This window comes from Arvicola amphibius, chromosome 12 (genome assembly GCF_903992535.2).
Source record: "Arvicola amphibius chromosome 12, mArvAmp1.2, whole genome shotgun sequence".
Lineage (NCBI taxonomy): Eukaryota > Metazoa > Chordata > Mammalia > Rodentia > Cricetidae > Arvicola > Arvicola amphibius.
In genome coordinates this window covers 153,636,265-153,659,364 of record NC_052058.2, presented here as the reverse complement: position 1 = coordinate 153,659,364, position 23,100 = coordinate 153,636,265, and the positions used below count along the sequence as shown (strand labels likewise).

The window sequence follows — 23,100 nt, the reverse complement described above, 5'->3', positions numbered from 1 at the left end:
CTCCAAGTCTCATGTGCCGGCCATGGAGCAGAAGCGGAATCCAGGCAGGAAAGGGAAGGCTGAGGATGTGCCAGCCAAGTCCTAGCTCCTGACCTTCCTTGTGAAGAAATCCACACAGTCACCTGGTGGAGGGAGGCAGCTGTGAACTACCAGTTCTTCTGCCCTCACGCCAGCCAGAGGTCCCCATCCGCATCCAGGCCTGGACAGGCGGACTCTGACAACACATCATTTGGAGTAGCCAGAATGAAATGCATGGAATACAAAGCAAAGAAACCGAGGCATCTGATTAATTCAGAAGGAGAAGGGGAGGGGCGTGAAAGATGAAAACCGAGTTCTCTAAAACACAGACGTGTTTACCTTCTGCGTAGTGTAGTGAAATGGCACTGGATTTCATGGTGATCCCTCTGACCTGTTCATCTTCTCTGCTGTCCATGTACCTTAACTAGAAAAGCACAACATATTTTGTTACTTTCCAGTGACGAAAATGCAACATGAAAATGGAGTTAGCTTTCAATTCAAATTTATAAGCTCTATGTGGCCCCTGTGGGTTTGGGGGTGGTAAGGAGCTGGAGAAGCGAGGTCAGCTGAGGGAATGCACAGACGGACTGAGGGTAGCTGCCACAAACGCATTCACACAGCTTCCCAGAGCGCTGCTCAGCTGCCTCTCAGCCAGGAAGGATAAAAAGGTTCAAAACATCACGAGGGCATCTGAGGTCTTTCTGCTCATCACCCTGCAGCCTTCTTTCCCTATCCTGAGGCCCTTGATGAGGCCCCAAAGAAGCAGGAGGTCTTCAGAGGAAGAGGAGATTTACTCTTTTCCAAAGTAACAGATTTTAAATATGTGTGCATTTTCTCCTTTTTACAAGAAGGAAACAGTAAAAAATAATTACAGTATCAAAACTTATCCCATAGCTTTCCCAAGGCTCTACTGCTTACTAAAAAATCCTACTTAGCAGTACATCAATATTTCTCTCCATTATAAATTCTTAACTTCATATAGATTCATCTCTTCCAATCGAAACCCTTAAGGATAATGTGCCAATACGGGACTGCCACACTTTCTCATCCTACGGATTCCTTAGTTTTCAGAAATACTTCCATCCCTACAGCTTTGGAAAAAGGTCATTTTGAATTTCAAGCTTTAAGTCTTATATAAATAAAAGAATTATATATACAAAATCACATTTTTGTTCTTCAATATTATTTAGCTGTTCAATGTTGCCCAAGTCAACCATTTGGATGGTAATAGCTATGAGTCACTCATTATTATAAGGTTCTCGTCACAAACCCACACTTACTCATCCATCTACCAGGGACGAACATATGTGAAGTCACTGCTTTTCAGTGACTAACTGAGCTGTTAAGAAGTTTGCGTCGGTACTGGAGAGATGGCTTAGTGGTTAAGAGCACTGGCTGCTCTTCCAAAGCCCCCTGGTTCAAGTCCCAGCACCCACATGGTGGCTCCCCACTGTTCACTAACTCCAGTTTCAGGAGACCTGTGCTGCCTTCGGGCTTCCACCAGCACTGCACATCCACAGGACAAAGACATGCACGCAGCAAAACATCCACGTACGTAGTTAAACAAGTCTAAAAATGTTTTTTTTAAGAAGTTGGGATCATGTCTCTTAGACATTGTCTAGAACAGAGATGTCTGAATCACTGAATTCTCACATCTTCAGTGCTACCAGATCGTCCCAGTGGTTCCCACTAGTCAGACCAGCCCACATTCAACAGCGAAATGCTGTTTTGGTTTCTTCATGACTTCAACAATTTCTAAATCAGATGAGCAATAAACAGTATTTCATTCCCAGCTGATGGGACTGATATTAGTGAGCATGCCCCATTGTTGGGCTTCTCTCCTCTGTAGTTTTTACTGTTTCCAGTAGAACTAAAACTATTTGTTCGTGGTGCTGGAGAGATGGCTCAGCGGTTAGGGCACTGGCTACTGTTCTAAAGGACCCAGGTTCAATTCCCAGCACCCACATGGCAGCTCACACCTGTCTGTAACTCCAGTTCCAGGGGATTTGACATCTTCCCATAGACATACATGCAGGCAAAACACCAATGAATATAAAATTAAAAAATTACATTTTTATTAAAAATTATTTGTTCTTCTACCATCATATACACTGTTAAACTGGACAGGCATGTTTAATTAAGTATTTAAGCCACCTGGGCTTTTCAGTGAAAGATTTTTCCCAACCAAAACAATTTCTTAAATGATCACAGTATTAGGTTTATCGACATGAAGCTGTTTGTTATAATCTATTACTTAAATCTCTAGTGCATTTCTTTCTTAGTATCATCTATTTCTCATTCTTTACCAGTCTTGCCAATAATGTCAGTTCTACAAATCTTAAGTCATTCACTGAAAAAAACTCTCTCTTTATACATGCTGCACTTCACACATTTCCCAGGCACAGTGAGCCACAGAAAGTGGCATTAGCTGCTCAAAGCGCCAAATGTGCTTCAACAATGAAAACTAAACCTGAAAAAGCAAAATAAGGCTTCAGTCACAGGGAGCACAAATGTCTACACTGTCGTAATTTTAATTAGTAAACGTCATAGTTTAGAACAAGTTATTTCTACAGAAAACGCAGCAAGCATGGCAGCTCTCACAAACCTCCTCCTGACGGCTTTTCTTACTATTTACATCTTCATTACCGTGTGGTGTGCTGCACTCTCGCAAGTGAGGGGTGACGGAAGTCGCGCTAGAGCCGAGTAGATATCTTAAGTGTGGCTATCATTTTTACATTTGTTAGCTGTCGTCTCTGGCGTCCCTGGTGTTTTCTACACAGCATCTCTTTTCTACCTCAATTCCTTACACTTTACCTTCTTTCATCTTACTTTGGGTACTGTCCTTCTACCGCAAGCTGGGAGAACATGAGTTCTTCATTACTAAACACAACCTGCTGGCTCCCACACAAATTTCCAATAATCTTCTAAGTCTCCTGGGACTATTTTGCTGACTCAATTTTGTTTCTCTATTTTCCCATCTCATTAATCCTCATCCTGTTGATTATGTACTGGTTCATTTCAGAGAGAAACATTTCTTTATTTTGAGACTACAAAGATAATGATCTTAAACCATTTGAACGTAAAGCTAGAACAAACTCTCTTTTTAAAAATGTATTACTTAATTGTGTGTGTGTGTGTGTGTGTGTGTATTCATTATTCATGCCCACACACCCTGCACAAAGGTCACAGGAGAATCTGTAAGAGTGTGTTCTCCCCTCCTACCAGGTGGATCCCAAGAGTCTCATGCAGGACATGGGGCCCCACAGCAAGCCCTCTGCCTATGCGGCCATCTCATCAACCCTAAAGCAGTGTCTGCAGCAGATTCTCCAGTCTTCCTTTGGTTTTTGCATGCCTTGGGCTAATCTTCAAGGTCTTATGCAATTTGAAGCATTATGTTGTTCTCTAAGTATAAGTTCCACTCAAATCAAGCACAATACCCAGAAGCTGGTCTTTATTCTCACTATTTTCCAGCACTTAAGGCTTTTCTGCCTTTCTCTCACACCAGCCAACATATCCACCCATGAAATCTTGAGATCATGGAAGTGCTGATTCGCCACAAGTCACTTCTGCCCTTACACAATATTTGATTAACACGATGTAACAAAAAGCAACATACAAGTGAACTTTTCTCAATACCTATTTTATCTTAACTTAATGGGTTGCCAGTTCCTCCTACATGTTTAGATCACTAAAGTACAAAGCAAAGGGATCGCGACATTATAGATAGCTAATACTCATTAAAATGCAACAAGTATTTACCAAATCTAACAACATACCTTGCCTGCCAGGCGGCTGGAGATGATTCCGTTACTAGATATAAGACAATCAGCAAGGGTGGTTTTTCCTGTGAAAATAACATTAGTTACAATACATTCGTTTAAAGGGGCTAGCATTCTACAGTGCTATATTTACTACCTGGGGACCTCACCAATTTCACTCGAAAAGCTGTCAGGTTAATTTTAAGCCCAGACATTTTCTTAAATTGAGGCAGACTTTACAGAGTGAAACGTATGACTTTGGTGAGGCAAATCACTACGAGACAGACCATTTTCTCCAGTGTTTATACTAGTTACTGTAACTTACCAACCGCCCCGCACAGCTGAGCACTGATAAACTCAGGCTCTCAGGGCTCAAAGTGACACAAGGACAACAACAGCAGTTACCTCAGGAAGGTAAAGTCTACTGTCATAGCTACCCATGTGTGACCCTCGACAGCCTTTGCTGTCACACTTCTTTCCTAAGAAAATTGTTTTCTTGTTTGCAGTACAACCTCTGGAGAGCTACGCTGGAGCGGCAAGAGCAACCCAGGTTCAAAACTAAACCTGGAATCTACTTTACAATACAAGAATCTCTTTGCATAATCAAATGTACATTTACAGTTACCTTTATCAGACTATTGCCAATCAATTTCAAGTGGCATAACCAGGTACCTGCGTTTAAAGAACAGCATGGGCACTCTCAGGTTCCACAGTTGGGTAGGCCTAACGAATGACTGGATTTTTCCTTCAATCCAGCTTTTTGTAGACTGTGAATATATAAATAAACTGTGCAAACTGTGTAATAGCAGGAGCCAGGGACCAATCCCAGGCTGTCTAGAGAGCTGAGATAATGTGTTTTAATATATAACCCTAGAATATCACTTTCCTGCTGTGTGACAGAGTAGAATTCATTTTACCCATGGCAAACATACACCCCTTGGAATGTACCACAAAAGAGGGGACTTCCTATTATTAAGGTGGAATTCCTGGAACAACAATGTTGGATACATACACAGTAGTGAATCTGCTATTTTGTTCTCAAAGCAAAAACAAAACAGAAACAAAAAGGAAAAAAAAAGAAACAAAGTAAAACCTTTGGCTAGCCCTCATAGCCTCCAAACAGGTGCATATATTCATAAAACTCCCGGGGTAGGTCAGTCACTGGTTTGTATACAAAACACAGTCTCGGTTGGCTCTTCCTACAAAGTGATCCATTCTCTCTCAGTTTCTGTCCCACGAACCTTCTCTTCAGAGCTCACGTTAATGACAAGGGTCACCAGGTCACTTTTCTGTCTTTCAACCCACACAAGCACTTTTACCAATCTAATCTCATCTACTATTCGAGTACTTCGCCCTGGCTTTTTTTATCCAATGGCTCATTACATGCTAATAAAAAACATGAAGGAGCATTTCACTGCTGACTAGAGATTCTCACTACACAGGCTGCACACTGAAGCTCAAACGGGCCAGGGGATATTTGAAAAGGGCTTGGCATTTAAGATGGCTAACTGCAGGGATAGAGCAGGGAACCCGTCTCTTACAGTCCTGCAGGCCTCACAGCACTAAGGGACAAGACCCAGCCTGCCTCTTCCCCGAGTCCACTCCCTCGCCTTTGAACGGCTGAGTAGTTTTGACTTCACGGGCCAGAGTGGCAGCTACTACAAGAAAGAGTTTCAGCTGGTGAGCAGACTCAGAAGGAAGCCATCTGATGGGGTCAAAGAAATGTCTATACACATCCCACAAACAAGTGTTAGCTAACTCGGCCTTTAAAGTATCTACACTTTAAGCGTATCTTTTCCTCCTGTCCCTGTTCACACACTGCCACTTCTAAGGCTCGTCACCACCTATCACTAAAGTCCCCTCCCTCCTCAAAGGACGTGTCTTGCCCCAACCTGGCGACCCAATCCTCCAGTTCTCAAAACTCTTACCTATCATTCCCCAGCCTCCCAATCTCATCACACTGGCCTGATTCGTCCCTAAAACTTCTACAGCTGGGCAGGTGGCCGCCTCAGAGATGTCTAGCTCCTCATAAATCTAACAAAACGCCGCAAACTTAGCAGATGCTCATGCAGTAGGCAATGAATTAAATATGATTCCTAGGAGATACCCTCTACCATGCCCACAGATGTTTTAATATTTCAAAAACTTTTCCATAATGTAACAAAAATTCAAGTTCAAATTGAAAAGCATTAGGTGAATGAAATCCTATGCAGAAGAATGCTAATCACCAGTTAACCCGATTACTACAAACGTTTTACAGACGCGTCTCTGACATGACATACACACACAACATCTTAGCAAGCATGGCTTTCATCACTTCAACGAAACAAAGGGAGACATGTCTCCTTCGTTAGTAAAAAGTCATTTTAAAAGAGTCTCACCATGGTCAACGTGAGCCAAAACACAGATATTCCTGATGTTGGCAGTGTTTTTCTGAAGCTGACTCATCTTATCAACGCCATTGAGCACCATGGTTTCTTACTTCCTGGGACTAGAAAGTAAACGCAAATTACAAGTGATACGAAGTTTAAGGGTCAGGGAAAAACAACCACAACAGCCATAAAAATGAACAAACTGAGAAACAGATGCTGGTGTTTATCAGCCACCTCAGACTTCTCAGCTGAGAACCCAAGGAATGTTTAGCCACATCGAATTCCCTTTGCCCCCGACGGGATATGGCAGTACTGGCCCAAGTTCCACTGCAAAGTTCACACACCCTTAAGATACCTGTGGAGTGCGCTGGGAGTTTCCGGATTGGCGGCGGCGCGATGAATCACGCAGCTGGGAGAGACACCCAGCTAGGTGACAGCACGCCCTCGGGCACTCCGGCCCAAGACGACCACGGGAAAAGTGGGCATCTCCCCCTTCCTCACTTTAGCCCTCCCGAAAGTCTGTCGCTCTTGTCAAGCTGGCTGACTTTCACCAGGCGAGAGGACCTCGGCCCCGAGACTGCACCGAATGTCCTTAAAAGTTTCGGATCACGTGCTTAGGGACACAGCAGGTGCGTGACATATCGCCCATCCCATTAAAAAAGAAAAGAAAAGATAAACAGAGGTCTGCAAGCCCTTCCTCCTTTCGGGCTCCGGGAGTCGCTGCCGGCGAGGGTCCCAGGCTCCGACGAGGTGCGGCTGCTTGTGCCCTGCTCGCCCAGCCCTACCGACACGACACGACCCCCACCCCCCTCCGGAGGGTTCCCACCACCGTCCGGTCACCGGCCTCCCTAGCAAGTCGCCACTCACCGGCTCCACGCCGCACTCGACTCACGCTTCTAAGGCTCCAGGAGTAACTCAAGCCGGAAGTCGCCGGCGCCGGGAGGCGGGGCCTGCAGGCCTGCGACCTCTGACCCGCACGCGACTTAGACGCCGCCGGAAGTCGCGTCGCTCCTCCCCCGCCCTCCCCCACAGAATTCCGCGGTTACCTTGACGACCGCGGACGCTGTGGCTGCGCTAAAGTGCCCGCTGAAGCCCTGCGGAAAAGGACGCTGGAGCCGAGGGCATGAGGAACTGGTGTCTGTGTCAGATTTGCACCTGCGGGTAAGAAACGGCTGGCGGCTGCGGCTGCGGCTGTGGAGCCGTAAGCACCGCTAACTCCTCGCTGCACGCACACACACATACACACACGCACACGCACACGCGCACGCGCACACACACACACACACACACACACACACACACTATTTACTCTCTTGCCTGAGGGGCGAGTGCCCCGCGAGGCTCCCACTTAACAGTCTGCAAAGTGCGCTCTTTTTCTCTACTTGGCTGACTCCTAGGGCAAAACTTTTCTTCTTTGCAATCCCCGCGGTTTCCTATCCAGAGATTTAAACTGAAATACAGCCCGGGCCTGGTAAGTAGTATGAGCAAATATGGCTGGTAAGTGATGGAATCTGGTCAGGAGAGAGTTCGTTCCCCCACCCACCAATTATGCTGGTTAATTTAAAAGGAAGATAGCCAAGGTCTTTGGTTTGCAAGCCGGGGCCTTGAATCCTCCAAACTTTATTGTTATTCCTGTCCAGACAGCGTTCTCTTAGGGTCTCTCTGACAAACAAAAATGGCAGTAGTCCCCAGCCTAAACCTCAGACTTGATCTGTAAGAACTGCCTAACAACCTTCCAAACAACAGTAAACACTTTCTTCTCTTTCCTCAGCCTTAGTGTTAACCCAGGGATTAGATCACCTTTGCTAAGTAAATATGAATAATGACAAACCCTTTGTATTTCTAATCGCCTTCCAAGGGCAACCACCTGCAATACATGTTGATTTAAAGCAATTTTTCTGCCTCTTTCATAATAACCATTGTATGTAAGTATGGGTGGAAACATAAATTTTAAGGTGTAAATCTGGTGTGTAAGAAAAAAATTATTTTAATCTTTATTTACAGCATAAGTTCTTTTCCCATCCACCCATTAAGAAATTCTATACTGGGGACTCCTCACTCTTCAAATAATATCACTATCCAAGAAGGTGGGGTGCTGCCCATGTAAAAAGAAGTCCCTTTAAGCTTTGAAGCATGGCTAGTAACATCAACTGAAATGTCACTTGAAGAAACTTAGTTCCTTCGCGAGCAATGCCCCTGCTGCTTTCATTTTTATAAATGAGGCATGAGAACCTCTTGACAAAATGAAAAGTTACTATGACTTGCATAGTTCTACTCAGACAGTGGCTTTAAAATGTGGCTGCCTCCATGGGACACTGTCTCAGAATGGGACAACGATTCTTCACACCATCACTCCCCACCCCATCTTTTCCTCCTGTCCTATTGGGAGGGAAGAAGGATGATGCTCCCTGTTATTTTTATTGTTGAAGTCCATCTGTTAGGTACATTTGCATCACCAAGCAGGAACAAGGGAGAAGAGTCTGTGGGCATACAGTTCCAAGGGTACAGTCAATGCAGTCAGGCGTGGTGGAGTTCTTTTTCCTGGAACATGAAGCAAGACTTCTTACATGCTGGCAGACCAAGAAGTAGAAAAACCTTTGGAATCAGGGGCTACGCTGCCATGTTTCAAGGGCTGTCATTAGTCACCAACTTCTACCAGGTAGGTGCCAGCTTCCAAAAGCATTCCAGAGTGGTTGCATCAGCTGGGAAGCAAGGATTCACATTATGAACCTCAAATTCAGTTCCTTTGAGCTCCCATTAGGGACCTCTGATATCATCTCTTTTTTTTTTCTTTTTTCCCCACGAGAAGAGTTTCTCTGTGTAACAGCTCTTGCTGTCCTGTAACTCAGAGACCCACCTGCCTCTCTCTCCTGAGTGCTGGTATTACAGGTGTGCACCTCCACGCCCGGACAATTTCATCATTTCTATGAGCTGCCTCTTCACAAAAGCAGGAAGATTTAACAACTGTAAACAGCTATAACTAACAGCGAAACTATAAAGCAGAAGGAAGAAAATTTCCTTTTAAGGATTGCAAATGCTCGACTCGCTGCCATGTTTCAAGGGCTGTCATTAGTCACCAACTTCTACCAGGTAGGTGCCAGCTTCCAAAAGCATTCCAGAGTGGTTGCATCAGCTGGGAAGCAAGGATTCACATTATGAACCTCAAATTCAGTTCCTTTGAGCTCCCATTAGGGACCTCTGATATCATCTCTTTTTTTTTCTTTTTTCCCCACGAGAAGAGTTTCTCTGTGTAACAGCTCTTGCTGTCCTGTAACTCAGAGACCCACCTGCCTCTCTCTCCTGAGTGCTGGTATTACAGGTGTGCACCTCCACGCCCGGACAATTTCATCATTTCTATGAGCTGCCTCTTCACAAAAGCAGGAAGATTTAACAACTGTAAACAGCTATAACTAACAGCGAAACTATAAAGCAGAAGGAAGAAAATTTCCTTTTAAGGATTGCAAATGCTCGACTGGAGGCTTCTGCTTTCTGTATAATTTGTCTGCACTTTGTTGTCTCATGGTCACCCACAGTCTTTGGTATGTCGCGGTGTGAAGGCAGCACTTTGGTGGACAGTGAAAACAAACTCCGTGGCTCTGACTGGTGTCTTGTTAGTCCGTGCAGCTGTGTACTCTGCTCCTGGATTGTCCTAGTCCCTGCGTGGGACAAAGTCGCTCAGCAGTTTACAGAAGCCTCCTTTTCAGTGGCCTTGCCGAGTCTCTGGACTCTCCTGACTTTAAAGCCTCTTAGACACGTGGAAGAAAGATGTGTAATCAGGATGCTGCCTAACATCTCCCAGCTCTAATCTCTCGGCCTCTACTATATCCCACCCCGCCCCCCACTACCAAAAGTGGATGCTGTGCTCTGCCTCCTTCCTTTCGTAGCTATGTTCTGAATCAGAGTCGCCTCTAAGTGTCTGTCGTAGGTGAAACCAAAACAGAAAGCTTGTCTGCCAGGCATCTAGGAAGTGCCCTTGTTAGCTTTTCTCCTTCAGTAGCGTAAAAAGTCACTGAAGTACTATGAGCAAAGTCAGTTTATGCTACATAAGGCTACACTGTAATTTGCTTATTATTTTTACAAGCTTCTATGCAGAGGGGTAAACTGTGCTAAAGTTCAAATGGTCACTGGGATCTGGTTAACGTGCAGTAACCACACAAGATGCTTGTAAGGCAAAATAAAGTTTCTGTTCCTTTGTTTGTGCAGGCGGCATCGTTGTCTGCATGGAACCACGCGGATTTATGAACATTCTGGCATATCTTGCCCCACAACGGAGTATCTCGAAAAATATCCAAAATATGGCAACGTTCTTCCACCTCAGAGTCTTAAACCCAAGCAAGAATTTCAGGCATACCGTGGTAAAGTGGAAGGAGTAACTACATTTAAGTAAATATTGAGAAATTGTTTCCTTATTTTTTTGCTCAACTTTTCTGGCCTTAATAAAGCTTTCTTACTATTTTAATTTAACTATCTAGTTGAATTAAGTTGGACTAATTTGAGAAGCAAAAAGTGAATCACAACTTGAGAAAAACAGGTAGAAATTAAGTTACTTTGGCAAAGAGAAGGAAAGGGGAAATGAGGTTTTATTGATTTTTTAATTGCCTAAAATATCCCATATTTATGCAATTCACCATCTATAGGAATGCCTCTTCTTCCTAACGTGTGTGTGTGTGTGTGTGAGAGAGAGAGAGAGAGAGAGAGAGAGAGAGAGAGAGAGAGAGAGCACGTGTGCCCTCATACATGTGCTTGCAAGCATGTGTATGTGTGGGTATGTCTATGTATGTGTTCTAGTTTTTGCATCTCTGATTGGTATCTAATATATTAACCTGCCAAGGCAATTTTTTAAGCATGAAAATTTAATCTTATCATGATCCTGCTTGAAATAGTTTAAAACATCTCTGTTGTTTAGCACAGACTCAGTCCCTTCTGTAGCTACTACGTGGATTATCACACCCTGCTTGCTTCTCTAGTTTGTTCTTCCTGTTTGGAATTCTCCCTCTTCCCCTAGCTGATACTCATCCAATCTGGAAATATCAGCTCAATTTTCCTTTGTAAATATCATCTCTGCCATCCTACCTTTTTAAATTCAGCCTTTGAGGCCAAGTAAATATCCCTGTTGTAACACAGTGTCCGCAGCAGCAGGACGGACACCTGTTGTTTTCTCTGCACTTCATCCTCGGCAACCTAGAGCAATACCCGTTACCTAGAGCAATACCCGTTACCTAGAGCAGGTACCCAGCTTCCTCAAAGCGGGGCCTAGAACTCTCGCAGGATTCGCTCACGTTGATCATATTGACTAGAAAACTGAAGGGTGACTGATCCGTACAAAGAGTAAGTGCCATTCTGTACTATATGTTTCTAGAATATAGAAAGAGACTGTGTGAACGTGTATAAGATTTTTGATCTTGACAGCATAACTGTAGCTCAGTTAGGTGACTGTCAGAATTGACAGTATGTATCTTTAACTATGATGGTCATGATAATATTGTCCAACTTTATAAGAAACTAAGGCATAGACAGGTTAACTAAGTTATCCAAGGCTATGAAGCTATTGAATGACAGAACCAGGATTTGGATTCAGGCAGTCCAGTTAGCCCTGACTCTGGTTTTCTCCACTGCATTGGACTGTCTCAGCCCTGCAGTACCACCTCTGTCACAGTAGTGTTAGATAATGCACAGCATGGCGGATTCCCATTTCATTCCCATCCATGCCAGGGCTTCTGAGAGATCAAGAATCTGAGTAAGACTCATATCTGTGCTATGAGCCAGAGTTAGTGATCATTCTAACAATGTACAGGAAGATATTGCAGCTTCCCTAGGAAATCACTGTGCCTAAGTATAGTCTCTGTTGGTACAGGTGATTTTTAACAAGTTGGATACAGAGTTAGTCTTGACAGTCTATCAGCTCATCAAATCTTTCTCTTCTACATTAGATAAAAAAATAAAATGAAGTTACTTGAGAATTTTACTCACCAGATCAAATTGAGATGTTTCAATTTTTAAAAACTAGGATTTTTTTGTCTTTTGTTGTCATTGGATAGAATCTTATAAAACAATTTAATTGCTTCTTTCAAATAATCAACTATTACCATTTTAATATCTCCTTGGATTACTCAAGTAAGACAAAATTGAAGATTTCAGTACTGTAATAATCGAAACAGAAGAACCAGTGAAGCTATGTTTCACACACACACATATGTGTGTATTTCAGGTCAGATTATCGTCCCTACGAAGTAGTCAAACCACCTCGCCACATACCGGAAGAATATAAACCCAAACAGGGGAAAATTGATCTTGGTACTACCTACCAGCGAGATTTTAATCCTTTCAAAGTACAGCCTGTGCTAAAGGTCCGGCCTGTGGAAAGACAACCAATTAAAAAGGGAAAGCTGGACACTGTCCCAACTTACAAAGGTAACTTGTCATTGTAAATGCAAAGGTGCCATGCGCCTAAAACTGCCAGCTTTGACCTTCACAGTCACCTCATCATTTTCTTGTACTATCGTACTTAGCCACCAGCTAGGAAAAAGCATTCTTCGCTCTGACCAAAATAGTATTGTTAGCAAAACCCAGTCACAAGTGAACAAGCTGCCTCCTGGGGCGTCAGGAGTCCTGGACTCTCCGCCACATTTCTCCCCTATGTGGTCTGTGTCTCTGAACATCTTAAAAGCAAAGGACTGCACTGGCCAAGGGTCTAGGCTGCACTCCTCCCTTTGTCCCATTTAGTTAGTGCTGTCTTTGGCACCCTTTCCTATCTGACAATGAGCTGAGACTCAGCAGAGAAAGTTGGAGTTGTGGAAAAGACAAAATAGCAACTGCCCTCTTGACACAAATCCCAGAGCAACTTGTAAAACTAATGAATCAGTAGATTAACAGGCAGAATATTGCTTTTATACTCTAAAGGCTAGATTAGAGGATGAAGCTTTGATCTAGGAGCAGATGATTCTTGGTACTGTCATTTGGAACAAGATAAGCATCTCCACCTCGTGACAGACAGTGCTAGGTGACAGCAGATAGGGCCGAGCCCTCCAAGTCTTGCTTGCAGCAAGAAAGAAGTGTGAGTATGCTTTCCCATTGTTAGCAGTTCATTACAAGAGTAGGCGCTGGCAACTGTATGACCACCTGCCCCAAGAAATCCTACAGGGTGTTAAAATACTCTGTTACTCTTGGAAGTCTTCATTTAAAAACAGACTATCTTGATATGAACTATTGTAGTTTTTTTCATTAGTAACACAATTGCACATGCAGGCTTATATTCTTCCTGTTGGTTATGTGGAGTAGCTGAATGGGTGTGCTCCAATATAAAACCTTTTGCAAGAGTGTTGGCATATATAATTAAGTAGGTAATAGCAATGAATACTTTAAAAACTCTTAGCATTAAATGGGTAAGTAAAATTCAAGGTATCAATATCCGGTGATCTGTTGGGGAAGCTAGGAATAATGGTCTTTCTGATTTTGAAAGACTGAGTATATACAGTGCTATAGAAAGGACCAGTTATAGAGACTACAGATGGTGAGTAGAGTCATACATCACAAGCAAATTACTGAGATGCTGATTTGCATAAAAGATATTCTCAACATAAAAGATAATCTTTGGCATCTATGAAACCATAGTAATTTTCTCCTATGAAATATATTTTAAAAACAGTAATAGTGTTTTCCTGGATGCTGTGTGCATATATGTAACACACACAGACACATAGGGTTTCAGATTTTCAGGCATGAAACAGCAACCTCAACTGTACTTAATTTTGTGTGTGTATTTCTGAATACCTTCGTTAGAGCAGGTATCTATTACAGTCTAAGAGTAGAGGGCAGAGGGAAGACAGAAATAGATTATTGTAGAGAGGAAAACACCCAGCAGTACAGCAAGTGGATTTCTATTTCTGAACACGAGGTTTCATGAGTCAGAAAGGTGTCTGTCCTTAGCTTAGAAATTCATTCATATTAAAATGTAGATGCTAAAAATAGATTGCTGTGATTTGATAAAGGTTTTAGAACTCACTCTGCCCTGTGCTTATTGTAGAGAATACAGAGATATAGACTGGAGAATTATTACTGACATTCAGAAATTTTATTGCCAATATAAGGAAGTAAAAATCTGTACATCAAAAACTATAAAACACAAATTGAAAGAAGTGGAGAGCTCTTTTGTATCCATGGGTTGGGACAGATAGTATTGAAATGTCTGTGATACCAAAACGGTCTACAGATTGAATGCAATCACTATCAAAATTCCAGTGACATTTTCTCAGAAATAGCAAAAACAATTCTAAAATTTAGATGACACCACAGAAAACTAATAAAACAGTTTGGAGAAAGAACAAAGCCTGCAGTATAATATTTCCTGATTTCTAATTATTACAAGGCTTCCATAATTAGTATGCTAATAACAAGAAAATGAACACACAGACCCATGGAACAGAATCAAGGACTCAAGAATTTATATTAGCATATACAGCTAATTAATCTTCAACAAGGGAGCTATAGATACACAATGTAGAAAAAAAATATAATTTCTTCAATAATTTGTATTAGGAAAATTGGATAAGCCCCATACAAAAATAATAAAATGGGTCTTTTTACCACACACAAAAGTTAAAGCAGAGGAAAGACACAATTATAAGACCTAAAATTGTAAATCTCCAAGAAGAAATACTGACTTTGGGATTTGTTTCAGATAGGATGCCAAAAGCACAGACAACAAAAGCAAAAACACATAACTAGGATTACATAAACTAAAAACTGCAACAAGAAGTGAAATGCAACCTATGTATTTGCAAACCATAATTCAGATAAGGGCTACTATCCAAAATATATAAGGAACTCAGGAGTTTATTACAAAACAAATCTTATTTAAGAATGATCCTTGAACCTGAATAAACATTTTTTCAAAGAAGACACAAATGATCAATGAGTACATGAAAAGGAAAAGATTCTCAGAATCACTAAGATAGGGAGACGCAAATGAAAAACAAAGAAAGATCTGTTCACATCTGTTCTGTTGGATATCAAAAGATAAAAGAGAACCCTTGTTGATAAAAAAAAAAATAACTTTGCACTCCTCTGCATAGGAGTATAAATTAAGCATTGTTATTTAAAATGAATAAAGGATTAGCAGAATTCTAATAAAGATGGGGCAATAAAAAACTGTACTAATTCAAAAGAATGTAGGGAATAAGTTATGTGGGATGGAGAACATATGAGAGAAAGCTAATAGTGACATGTTCAAGCCTAGCTGGATCATTCTTTGCTTTACATTTAAATACTTAAGAGTGGTTCATCATACAAGAGATTTAAAATCTGATTTCAAGAATTTCTATTTACATAAATTGTGGAAATTCTTTGAAAAAGATAATTTACCAAATTAACTTAAAAAATAAAGTTCAAATAGATATCTGTTACAGAAACTGAATTTGAAGAATTGCAGGTGTAATTTGAAATGATAAAGAATTATCTGGGATTTCCAACTTCTGAGTAAGATGCAGAAAACTGAAGAGAGTGTTCGCAACCAAACACGGAAAGCCTAAGTAGGTAATATGTAGACTCATAACTGCTTATAAATCCCTCAGAAAGCTGAGATCGCAAGTCCACTAACAGAGCAAAAACAGAAGAGTCATCAATGCAAAGTGAATGTTACAGCTTGGAGACAAGAGAAAGAAAACAAGTCAAACCAAAAAAAAAATTAATTCTTCTCTCATTTATTACATCCCAACCATAGTACCCTCCTTTCCTCCCAGTCCCTTCTATCCCCACTCTGTCCCCGATCCACTTCTCTGTTTCCCTTCAGAAAAGGGCAGGGCCCCCCCAGGGATATCAACCAAATAAGCAAAAGAAGCTTCTTAACATGTAAGAAGAGCTGTCCCCGGAGCTGAGCACTGGAGATCTACTGTAAAGGGCAGGAGCATGGCAACGCTCTGCCTCTGCGGTGCAGGGTAGACTGAGCTGGAGAAGGACAACAGATATCCTTCCATGTACACACAGAAACCCAGTCACTGTTGGGAAAGTCAGGATATGGAGAGACACGTTTCCTGAAGTGTAGAAAGCTAAAAGATGGAACCAATGGGTGAAAAACCTTCCCGCAAACCAGCCTCCAACCTGAACACAGGAGTCACACCTTCCCACAAACCAGCCTCCAACCTGAACACAGGAGTTACACCAAAGACACTCTGCCGGTCCACTGAAGGTAAGCCAAACTCAATTGTGGATTGAACCAAACTGCACTCAATAAAGCTCTGGCAAATGAACATGGATTCATTTATGATGTCTGTTTTTTCAAAATATAAAAGGGGGGAGGTAAAGAGGGGGAAAGGAAGACATTGTCATGAGACTAAAGGAAAACTCAGTCCAGGAAGGAGTCAGATAGTGGATCTACCAGGGAATCAAAAAATTATGACTGATAGTCAGAAACAAGTGGAAAAATTAGCCAATATGGAAACTACAAAAAGGATAAAAAATTAATAGAGATGACAATGGCTTACATAGGATTTCAGTAGATAGGAGTAGAGCCAGGGAGGGAGAGGAACAGTGGACTTCAGATAAATCAATATAAACAAAATGTAAGGAAGGGAAACAACATGAAGTGCCCCAAACTGTAGAACACTTTGAAGTAGACCTGACATACATCACTTAGAACACCAGAAGATGGAAAAGAAAATGAATTATCTGAAGATTTAAGAGAATATTTTCCAGCAATAATAAGTAACATCTCAAAATATTAACCAAGAAAGCTTTAAACCTCCCCAAGAAGGTTACATTAATCATTTAAAACATCATGTAGAAACATACAGACTGATTAATATGAGAGACACTTTATTAATCCAGGCATAGTGGCACACACCTGTAACCCTGGTACTTGGTGAGTAGAGGCACAAGGATCAGAAGGTAAAGACACGCTTGGCCACACAGAGAGTTGAAGACCAGCCTGAGCTACATGAAACTTTGTCTCAAAAACATCGAAAAAGAAGAGTGGAAACTAGGACCATGGAAACCAAAAGATAGCGTAGCTGCATCTTGAAAATGCTGAAGGCTAGGGCACAGGAGTCTGCCAACCATATCAACCCTTAGTGAAAATATCTTTCATAAAGTCTTTTTATTCAGACAAGCAAAGAATTATCAGTAAATGTCATATGCAGTCTTAAGAGAAATTCTTCAGGTAAATGGAATACGAAGAAACAGAAACTTGGTCTTCATAAAGAGAAAAAAGTTCCCAGAAATAGGTGCAATGACAGTATCATGTTTTTCTGGAGCAAAAATGCTATTAATTTTGACTTTTTTTTTTTTACCAATTATAGAAGTACAAAGTAAAAGAGGTAAGAATTGGAAATGTGCTGTACCTTAATTGTTACTTAATAGTCACGTGATGTGTAACAACGCAGTCAACGAAGACTGCTTTTACAACTGTAGTCTACTAAGATGATGTCCTAGCGAGGACAAAGACACCATGGAATGCTGATATTCCCCTAGCAAAAGAACTGTAAAGATGTAGCTCTCTAGGTCCCCATCATTAAGGTGCACAACTGCGTATGCAAATCAGAACCATATCACTCAAAAGAACTAGGATTTGTGAAAAATTTGTATTGTACATTTTAAAGCAAGGGGAAAAAAAACTGGCCTGCAGGCCAAGTGCAGCTCACCGTTTTCTTTTTGAAAATAAAACTCAATCGACACACCAGTTCTTTTCCATACTACCCATTGATGCATTCTTGGGACAGTGACAGGATTTTGCATTTGCAGTAGGCACTCCACATTTAGAGACTTGTGTTTAAGCCTAAGACATGTTTTGGCCATTACATCAAAACGTTTGCCAGCACCTGCTCTGTGGTAATCCTATCCCTGAGATTGGAAACTTAAAACGAAGTCGGCCTTAGCCTGCTTCATACTAGCAAGACTTGTCTCTCACCCTCCAGGTTTTTCTTTCCTTTTTGAAAGCCCAAGTTGCTCTGGTATGGGGAAATACTTTCTTCGACTCATTTACACAGTCATTGTTTCTTTCTTGTAGTCACTTTGGCAGCAATGACTTTTCCAATATAACTGTGAAACTATGGATCTTCACTAACATCTCTGACTTCCCTTTAGTTACTGAAAAATAGTGCTATAGTTTTATACTGTAGCTCAAGAACAAAGATCCCTAGTAAGGCTTCCTGTGGACTGGAAATGGAGAGCTGTCAGGCGCAGAGGGAGCTGGAGAGAAGCGCACTGGCGAAGGTGCCCATGATCTCACTCGCAGCATCTTGCTTCATTCACACCCTTCTCTTGTTGCTATCCTCCCGACCGGCTTCTCCGGCTACCTCTGTCTTCTTTCAGTATACGGCTCCCGTCTGCCATCAGTCTGCAGCACTACCTCATGCCATTCTTTTATGTTCTTCCACCTGGTTCTTGATTTTCAACTTTAGGCTCACAATACTGGTCTAGTTCATCTTTTCTTGCCATTTGGCTTCATTGAATTCTGGTAACTTAAAGATTGTCTGCTCTTTGACTGGGCTTTCACTCACTAAGCATCAGTAGCTTAAATAATTAGTTTAAAACTCAGCAGGAACACCTATGAATGAGGGCTTTTTTCTTCCCAGTTGATAGCCACATAGTAAGCATTCAAGGCTTAACTATTTCAGTTGTCATTCCCTAGACTCTGGTTCATATTCTATTCTCTTACTTTATGTATAAAATACTTGCCTTTTATAAATTAACTTTTGATATTAAAAAATGTTCTGGGGATGCAGTAAATTTTCTATTTCTTAGCTTACTACATTATCTAGTATGTAAAGTACTTGTCACTTAGAAATTAATGCTTAGTGTTCTAAAAGACTTGTATGGTGAAGGAAATTTTACCATAGTGCTCAGCTTACTACTTTTCTGTCTAGAGATAGATTACACAAAGAAGCCCTCACTGAAATATCAACACTTCCACTTTCCATCTATGCTTTAAGCAAGCTGTAGGTTTTGAACTTCTAACTCTCAGCCCTAATGTTCACTTCTAAATTGCACATGCAGTTTTAAACATACTCAGTTTGGGCTCCTGATCTCTAGATGGTACTGTATCTCTTGGGACTGTCTTAAATCCCAATATTCCATGGAATATTGCATCTTTGATCAGAATTAAATTGAAATTTGAAAATTTTCCTTCTTCATAGGATTTTTAGTTTTCACTAATAGGATCCTGGAGTCCATCCTGTGAGTTTTAAGATACTTAAAAAGTTGGTCAATTGTCTTGTAAATGTTTTGGTCTTGCAAACTTGTCTATCTCATGAGATGCATAATCAAGACATTGACTTCTTCCTCTTTGAGGCTTCTCAAGCCCTGATTCTTACAGTTGACCTTAGTATTTTGTGAGCTATAGTGAAAATGTTGCCAGTACATTTTATACTGTCTTCACCCACAACACAGTCTACTTAACTTTGTGTCCATACTCAGGGTCATGTGTACCATATGCCCTTGTATGGAATCAGACATCTGCTGGAAGTAGAAAATTAACTGTCCTCAAGAGGGAGATGCATAGAAAAAGACAGAAAAGAAACAGAACAAACATAAGGGAAACATCACAGCTTGTGCTAGTCTTTATGTATCTAAAAGAAGTCAGAGGATGGTTGGCAGTGAGAGAAAGAGTCAGGATTCCCTGAAGAAAGATCTTTTCTTCGCTATTTAAAAAATGTTTTGTTTGTTCTAATTTTCAAGATGACTATAGATCTTGGGAGATTCAGAAATGTGAACTGTGCAAACCAGAGGAAACTTACCATCCCCCAGATGTGAAATTCGGAAACTCAACTACATTTCAGGATGACTATGTTCCCCGAGAGATAAAGCCAAGGCAAAGCTTTAAGCCCTGCTCTGCAGTCAAGTGTCCTGTAGGCCCCTTTGATGGCGATACAAGTCATCGCCGAGATTATGTACCTCATCAGCTCGAAGTCAAGTTCGAAAGACCAAAAGAAGTTTATAAGCCTACTGAGCAGCCTTTTGAGGATCTTACCACTCACCGGAATGACTTTCAGGGATTTACTGGAGAAACTGCAAAAATCTGCAGACCTGCCTACACAAGAGTAACCCAAAATGTTCCCTTCAGTGGGAGCACTGAATTCCGTGACAGTTTCCAACCATGGGAAATCCCACCACCCAAAGTCAAGGAAGTAGCCGAATATGTGCCCCCTCAAGGAAGCATGCAGCTGAGCAGCACCAGCCACCTGGACTATGTTCCCTACCAGGCCAGCCGTGTTGTTGCCATCAAGCCGGTTTCTCACAGAAGAAAAAGCAGTTTTCCTTTCCAAGGAAAAAGCACCATGAAGGAAGATTTCCAAGCATGGGAAAGTTGTCGTCAAGGGCTTATTAAGCAGCAGCAACAGATTCCCAACCCATCCGGGAAATTTGATGGTTTGAGCACTTTCCGATCTCACTTTGTGCCCCATGAGTTGATCCCAGTAGAGAGCTGCAAACCTTTAAATGCTACTGTGAAGAGCTCAGTTCCACTTGATGATGTCACCATGTATTCCATACAGTACACACCGAAGAAACAGGAAATCTGCCCGGCTAGTTATCCTTCTCCTCCAGGTTATGTATTTGAAAATACAAATTCCCAAGGACATAAGTTCTTTCGCAAGGTAATTCCTGCAGTGAAGGCCTTTTAGTAATCAAATAATTTTTATAAGAAAGCTACCGAGAGATCAGTTTTTTTGTTTTTTTCTTTTTTTTTTTTTTTTGTTGTTTTTATTGTTCTTTTTTTTTTTTTGTTTTTAGAGACAGGGTTTCCCTGTAGTTTCTAGAGCCTGTCCTGGAACTAGCTCTTGTATACCAGGCTGGTCTCGAACTCAGAGATCCGCCTGCCTCTGCCTCCCGAGTGCTGGGATTAAAGGCGTGCGCCAACACCGCCCGGCTGAGAGTTCAGTTTTTAAGTGAAAACCTAAATTTTATAGTGAAAAATATTTTGAGAGATATATTATTTTTAGCTTTTTAAACAAATTGAGACATATAGATCAGAATTCCCACATCAATTTTGTACTAATAGTTTAACCAAGATTGTTCATTGTTGCTCTTGTGCTTGTGTTTTGAGCTGGGGCCTCCCTAGTCTCTCCAGGCTGGCCTGGGACCTGCAGGCTCCCTGTGTCAGGCTCCTGATCCAAGATCGTTCTTAGTGAACGTTTCTGAAGGTTCAGGATGCGCATGCTCACCTCCACATGCTGTGTGTAGCTTGTCCTCTGTCTGTTACCATTTTTACCTCTTTCTATATTCACACAATTCTACAGCTACTCTGTTATGTATCAAGTACATTGGGACCATCTAGAACAAAATTGAAGATGAGATATGGATTGCACTTCCAAAAAAGTCTAGGATTTACTCACTCATTCATTTATTATATTTTTACATTCGACTTCAACCTATATACAGAGCCTAGACCAAGTCAAGTTTTGGTTGGTAATGTCAGAGACTTCTACTCTGCTCCTTGCCCATTCAGCATAGCTGGAGGCATTGCTCTTTGAAAAGGAAAGGCCCTCTGGACTGGAAATCAGAGGACCAGAGTTCAAGTACTAAGATCATCAGTTTCTATTTGTGCCACTGTAAGCAAGCTTATACCTCTCCTCTGTGATTCATATGTAAAGAATATTAGTTCTGCCTACCTCACAAAAGTCCGTTGGGAGCATCAAGTCATGCAATACATTTGAATGCATAAGGCACAAATGTGAAGGGGTGATTAACTAACCCTCAGCTACCTTTTGTACTTACTTTTTCCTTTTCAAATAAGGAGAGTTATAGACTTAATGCTCATTACCTGGTCTACAGCAAGGATTGTAAAACAACCTTTGAGTTTATGAGTAATATATATTTGTGAGAGGCATCTGCCCACTGTAGAGTCACAAGAACCCTGCAAGTTATGGCAGAGAATAGAGAACTTAGATTAAATGCTTTGGTGTGAATGGCTGTATTTTCAAAGAGAAAACTATTTGCTAGAGCAGTTTTCAGGAAGCCTTCCAGCTCTGAGAAGATCTTCAGGAGAAACCTAGGTACCTGTGCACCCAGTGGCCACACCAAGAATCACCGGTCACTAGCATGAGCTATAACTACCTTATCCGCCACTGAAAGTAAACAGATAAGTGTGAAGAAGGAAGGGGAAGAGATGCCACTAAGTGACGTGGAAATAGCATACTACAGTTATAAATGCCGAAAGGCTCCAGTGAACTAAGACCAAGTGATTATTTTAATAAATGATTGTATATGGAAGAACAAGATTGACTTTAAAATGAATTTTAATGTTTCCATGGTTGTTTAAGAATATATACTAAGGATGAATTCATAGTATTTTATTCATTATTTCTAATTAATCGAAAGGCATTCTCCATATTTGCATTTATTATAAATGTATAATGTCTGAAAAACTTTACATGTGTAATTAATAAATGGATTGATCTTCATGAAGTTATTTCTGCATTCTTTTATTTGAGATAGAACTTCCAAATAAATTCCTAGCTAGATAAACCTATACATACATAAGTAGATACCCACTATTTTAAAAATAAAAAATACTACTATAATAATCAAAATTTAAAATTGGATAGTGCACACCATTCTCTTCACTCTGGCTCCTATATTTAATATTCAGATCCCTCTGTAATTTGATGGGGTCGGTCTCTCTGAACAAAGGTCATCCTTAAGAAGTATCTACTGAGCCGGGCGGTGGTGGCGCACGCCTTTAATCCCAGCACTTGGGAGGCAGAGGCAGGCAGATCTCTGTGAGTTCGAGGCCAGCCTGGTCTACAAGAGCTAGGTCCAGGACAGGCTCTAAAAAAGCTGCAGAGAAACCCTGTCTTGAAAAACCAAAAAAAAAAAAAAAAAAAAAAAAAAAAAAAAAGAAAGAAGTATCTACTGGTGTTTTCTGAAGCAGTCTTCCTTAGGCTAAGGACACAATGACATACTGTTTGTCACACTGTAACCTAATATAATAGATGTGAAAATAGAAATTGGGACAGATCATA

The 23,100-nt window shown here is 41.3% G+C and overlaps 2 protein-coding genes across 3 annotated transcripts in view; one reads left to right on the top strand and one right to left on the bottom strand.

Annotated features, from left to right (window-relative positions):
* Efl1 (elongation factor like GTPase 1) overlaps positions 1-7,109 on the bottom strand; it is a 109,511-nt gene extending 102,402 nt beyond the window's left edge. Inside the window, exons 1-4 of the mRNA XM_038313715.2 lie at positions 7,016-7,109; positions 6,158-6,267; positions 3,795-3,862; positions 358-442 (exon numbers count right to left, since the gene is read on the bottom strand). Coding sequence (XP_038169643.1) covers positions 358-442; positions 3,795-3,862; positions 6,158-6,248 — 244 coding nt within the window. The 5' untranslated portion in view covers positions 6,249-6,267; positions 7,016-7,109. The remainder of the gene's footprint in view (positions 1-357; positions 443-3,794; positions 3,863-6,157; positions 6,268-7,015) is intronic.
* A 66-nt stretch (positions 7,110-7,175) lies between these two features.
* On the top strand, positions 7,176-20,760 carry Saxo2 (stabilizer of axonemal microtubules 2). Of its 2 annotated transcripts, XM_038313850.1 has the most exons (4): positions 7,176-7,309; positions 10,352-10,531; positions 12,357-12,559; positions 19,817-20,760. In XM_038313850.1, exons 1-4 carry the CDS (start codon positions 7,272-7,274, stop codon positions 20,758-20,760), a joined length of 1,365 nt encoding a protein of 454 aa, XP_038169778.1. In that variant the 5' UTR covers positions 7,176-7,271. The 2 variants fall into 2 exon arrangements, with proteins under 2 accessions (XP_038169778.1, XP_038169779.1); XM_038313851.1 differs by lacking the exon at positions 10,352-10,531 and having other exon boundaries at positions 7,266-7,309.
* Positions 20,761-23,100: the final 2,340 nt, after the last annotated feature.

What these genes read in the sequence shown, in the direction of transcription:
- Saxo2 (XM_038313850.1), top strand. Translation starts at nt 7,272, where the DNA reads ATGAGGAACTGGTGTCTGTGTCAGATTTGCACCTGCGG. An exon ending in TGTCAGATTTGCACCTGCGG is followed by an intron (nt 7,310 to 10,351) that starts GTAAGAAACGGC and finishes TTGTTTGTGCAG; the next exon opens with GCGGCATCGTTGTCTGCATG. An exon ending in GAAGGAGTAACTACATTTAA is followed by an intron (nt 10,532 to 12,356) that starts GTAAATATTGAG and finishes TGTGTATTTCAG; the next exon opens with GTCAGATTATCGTCCCTACG.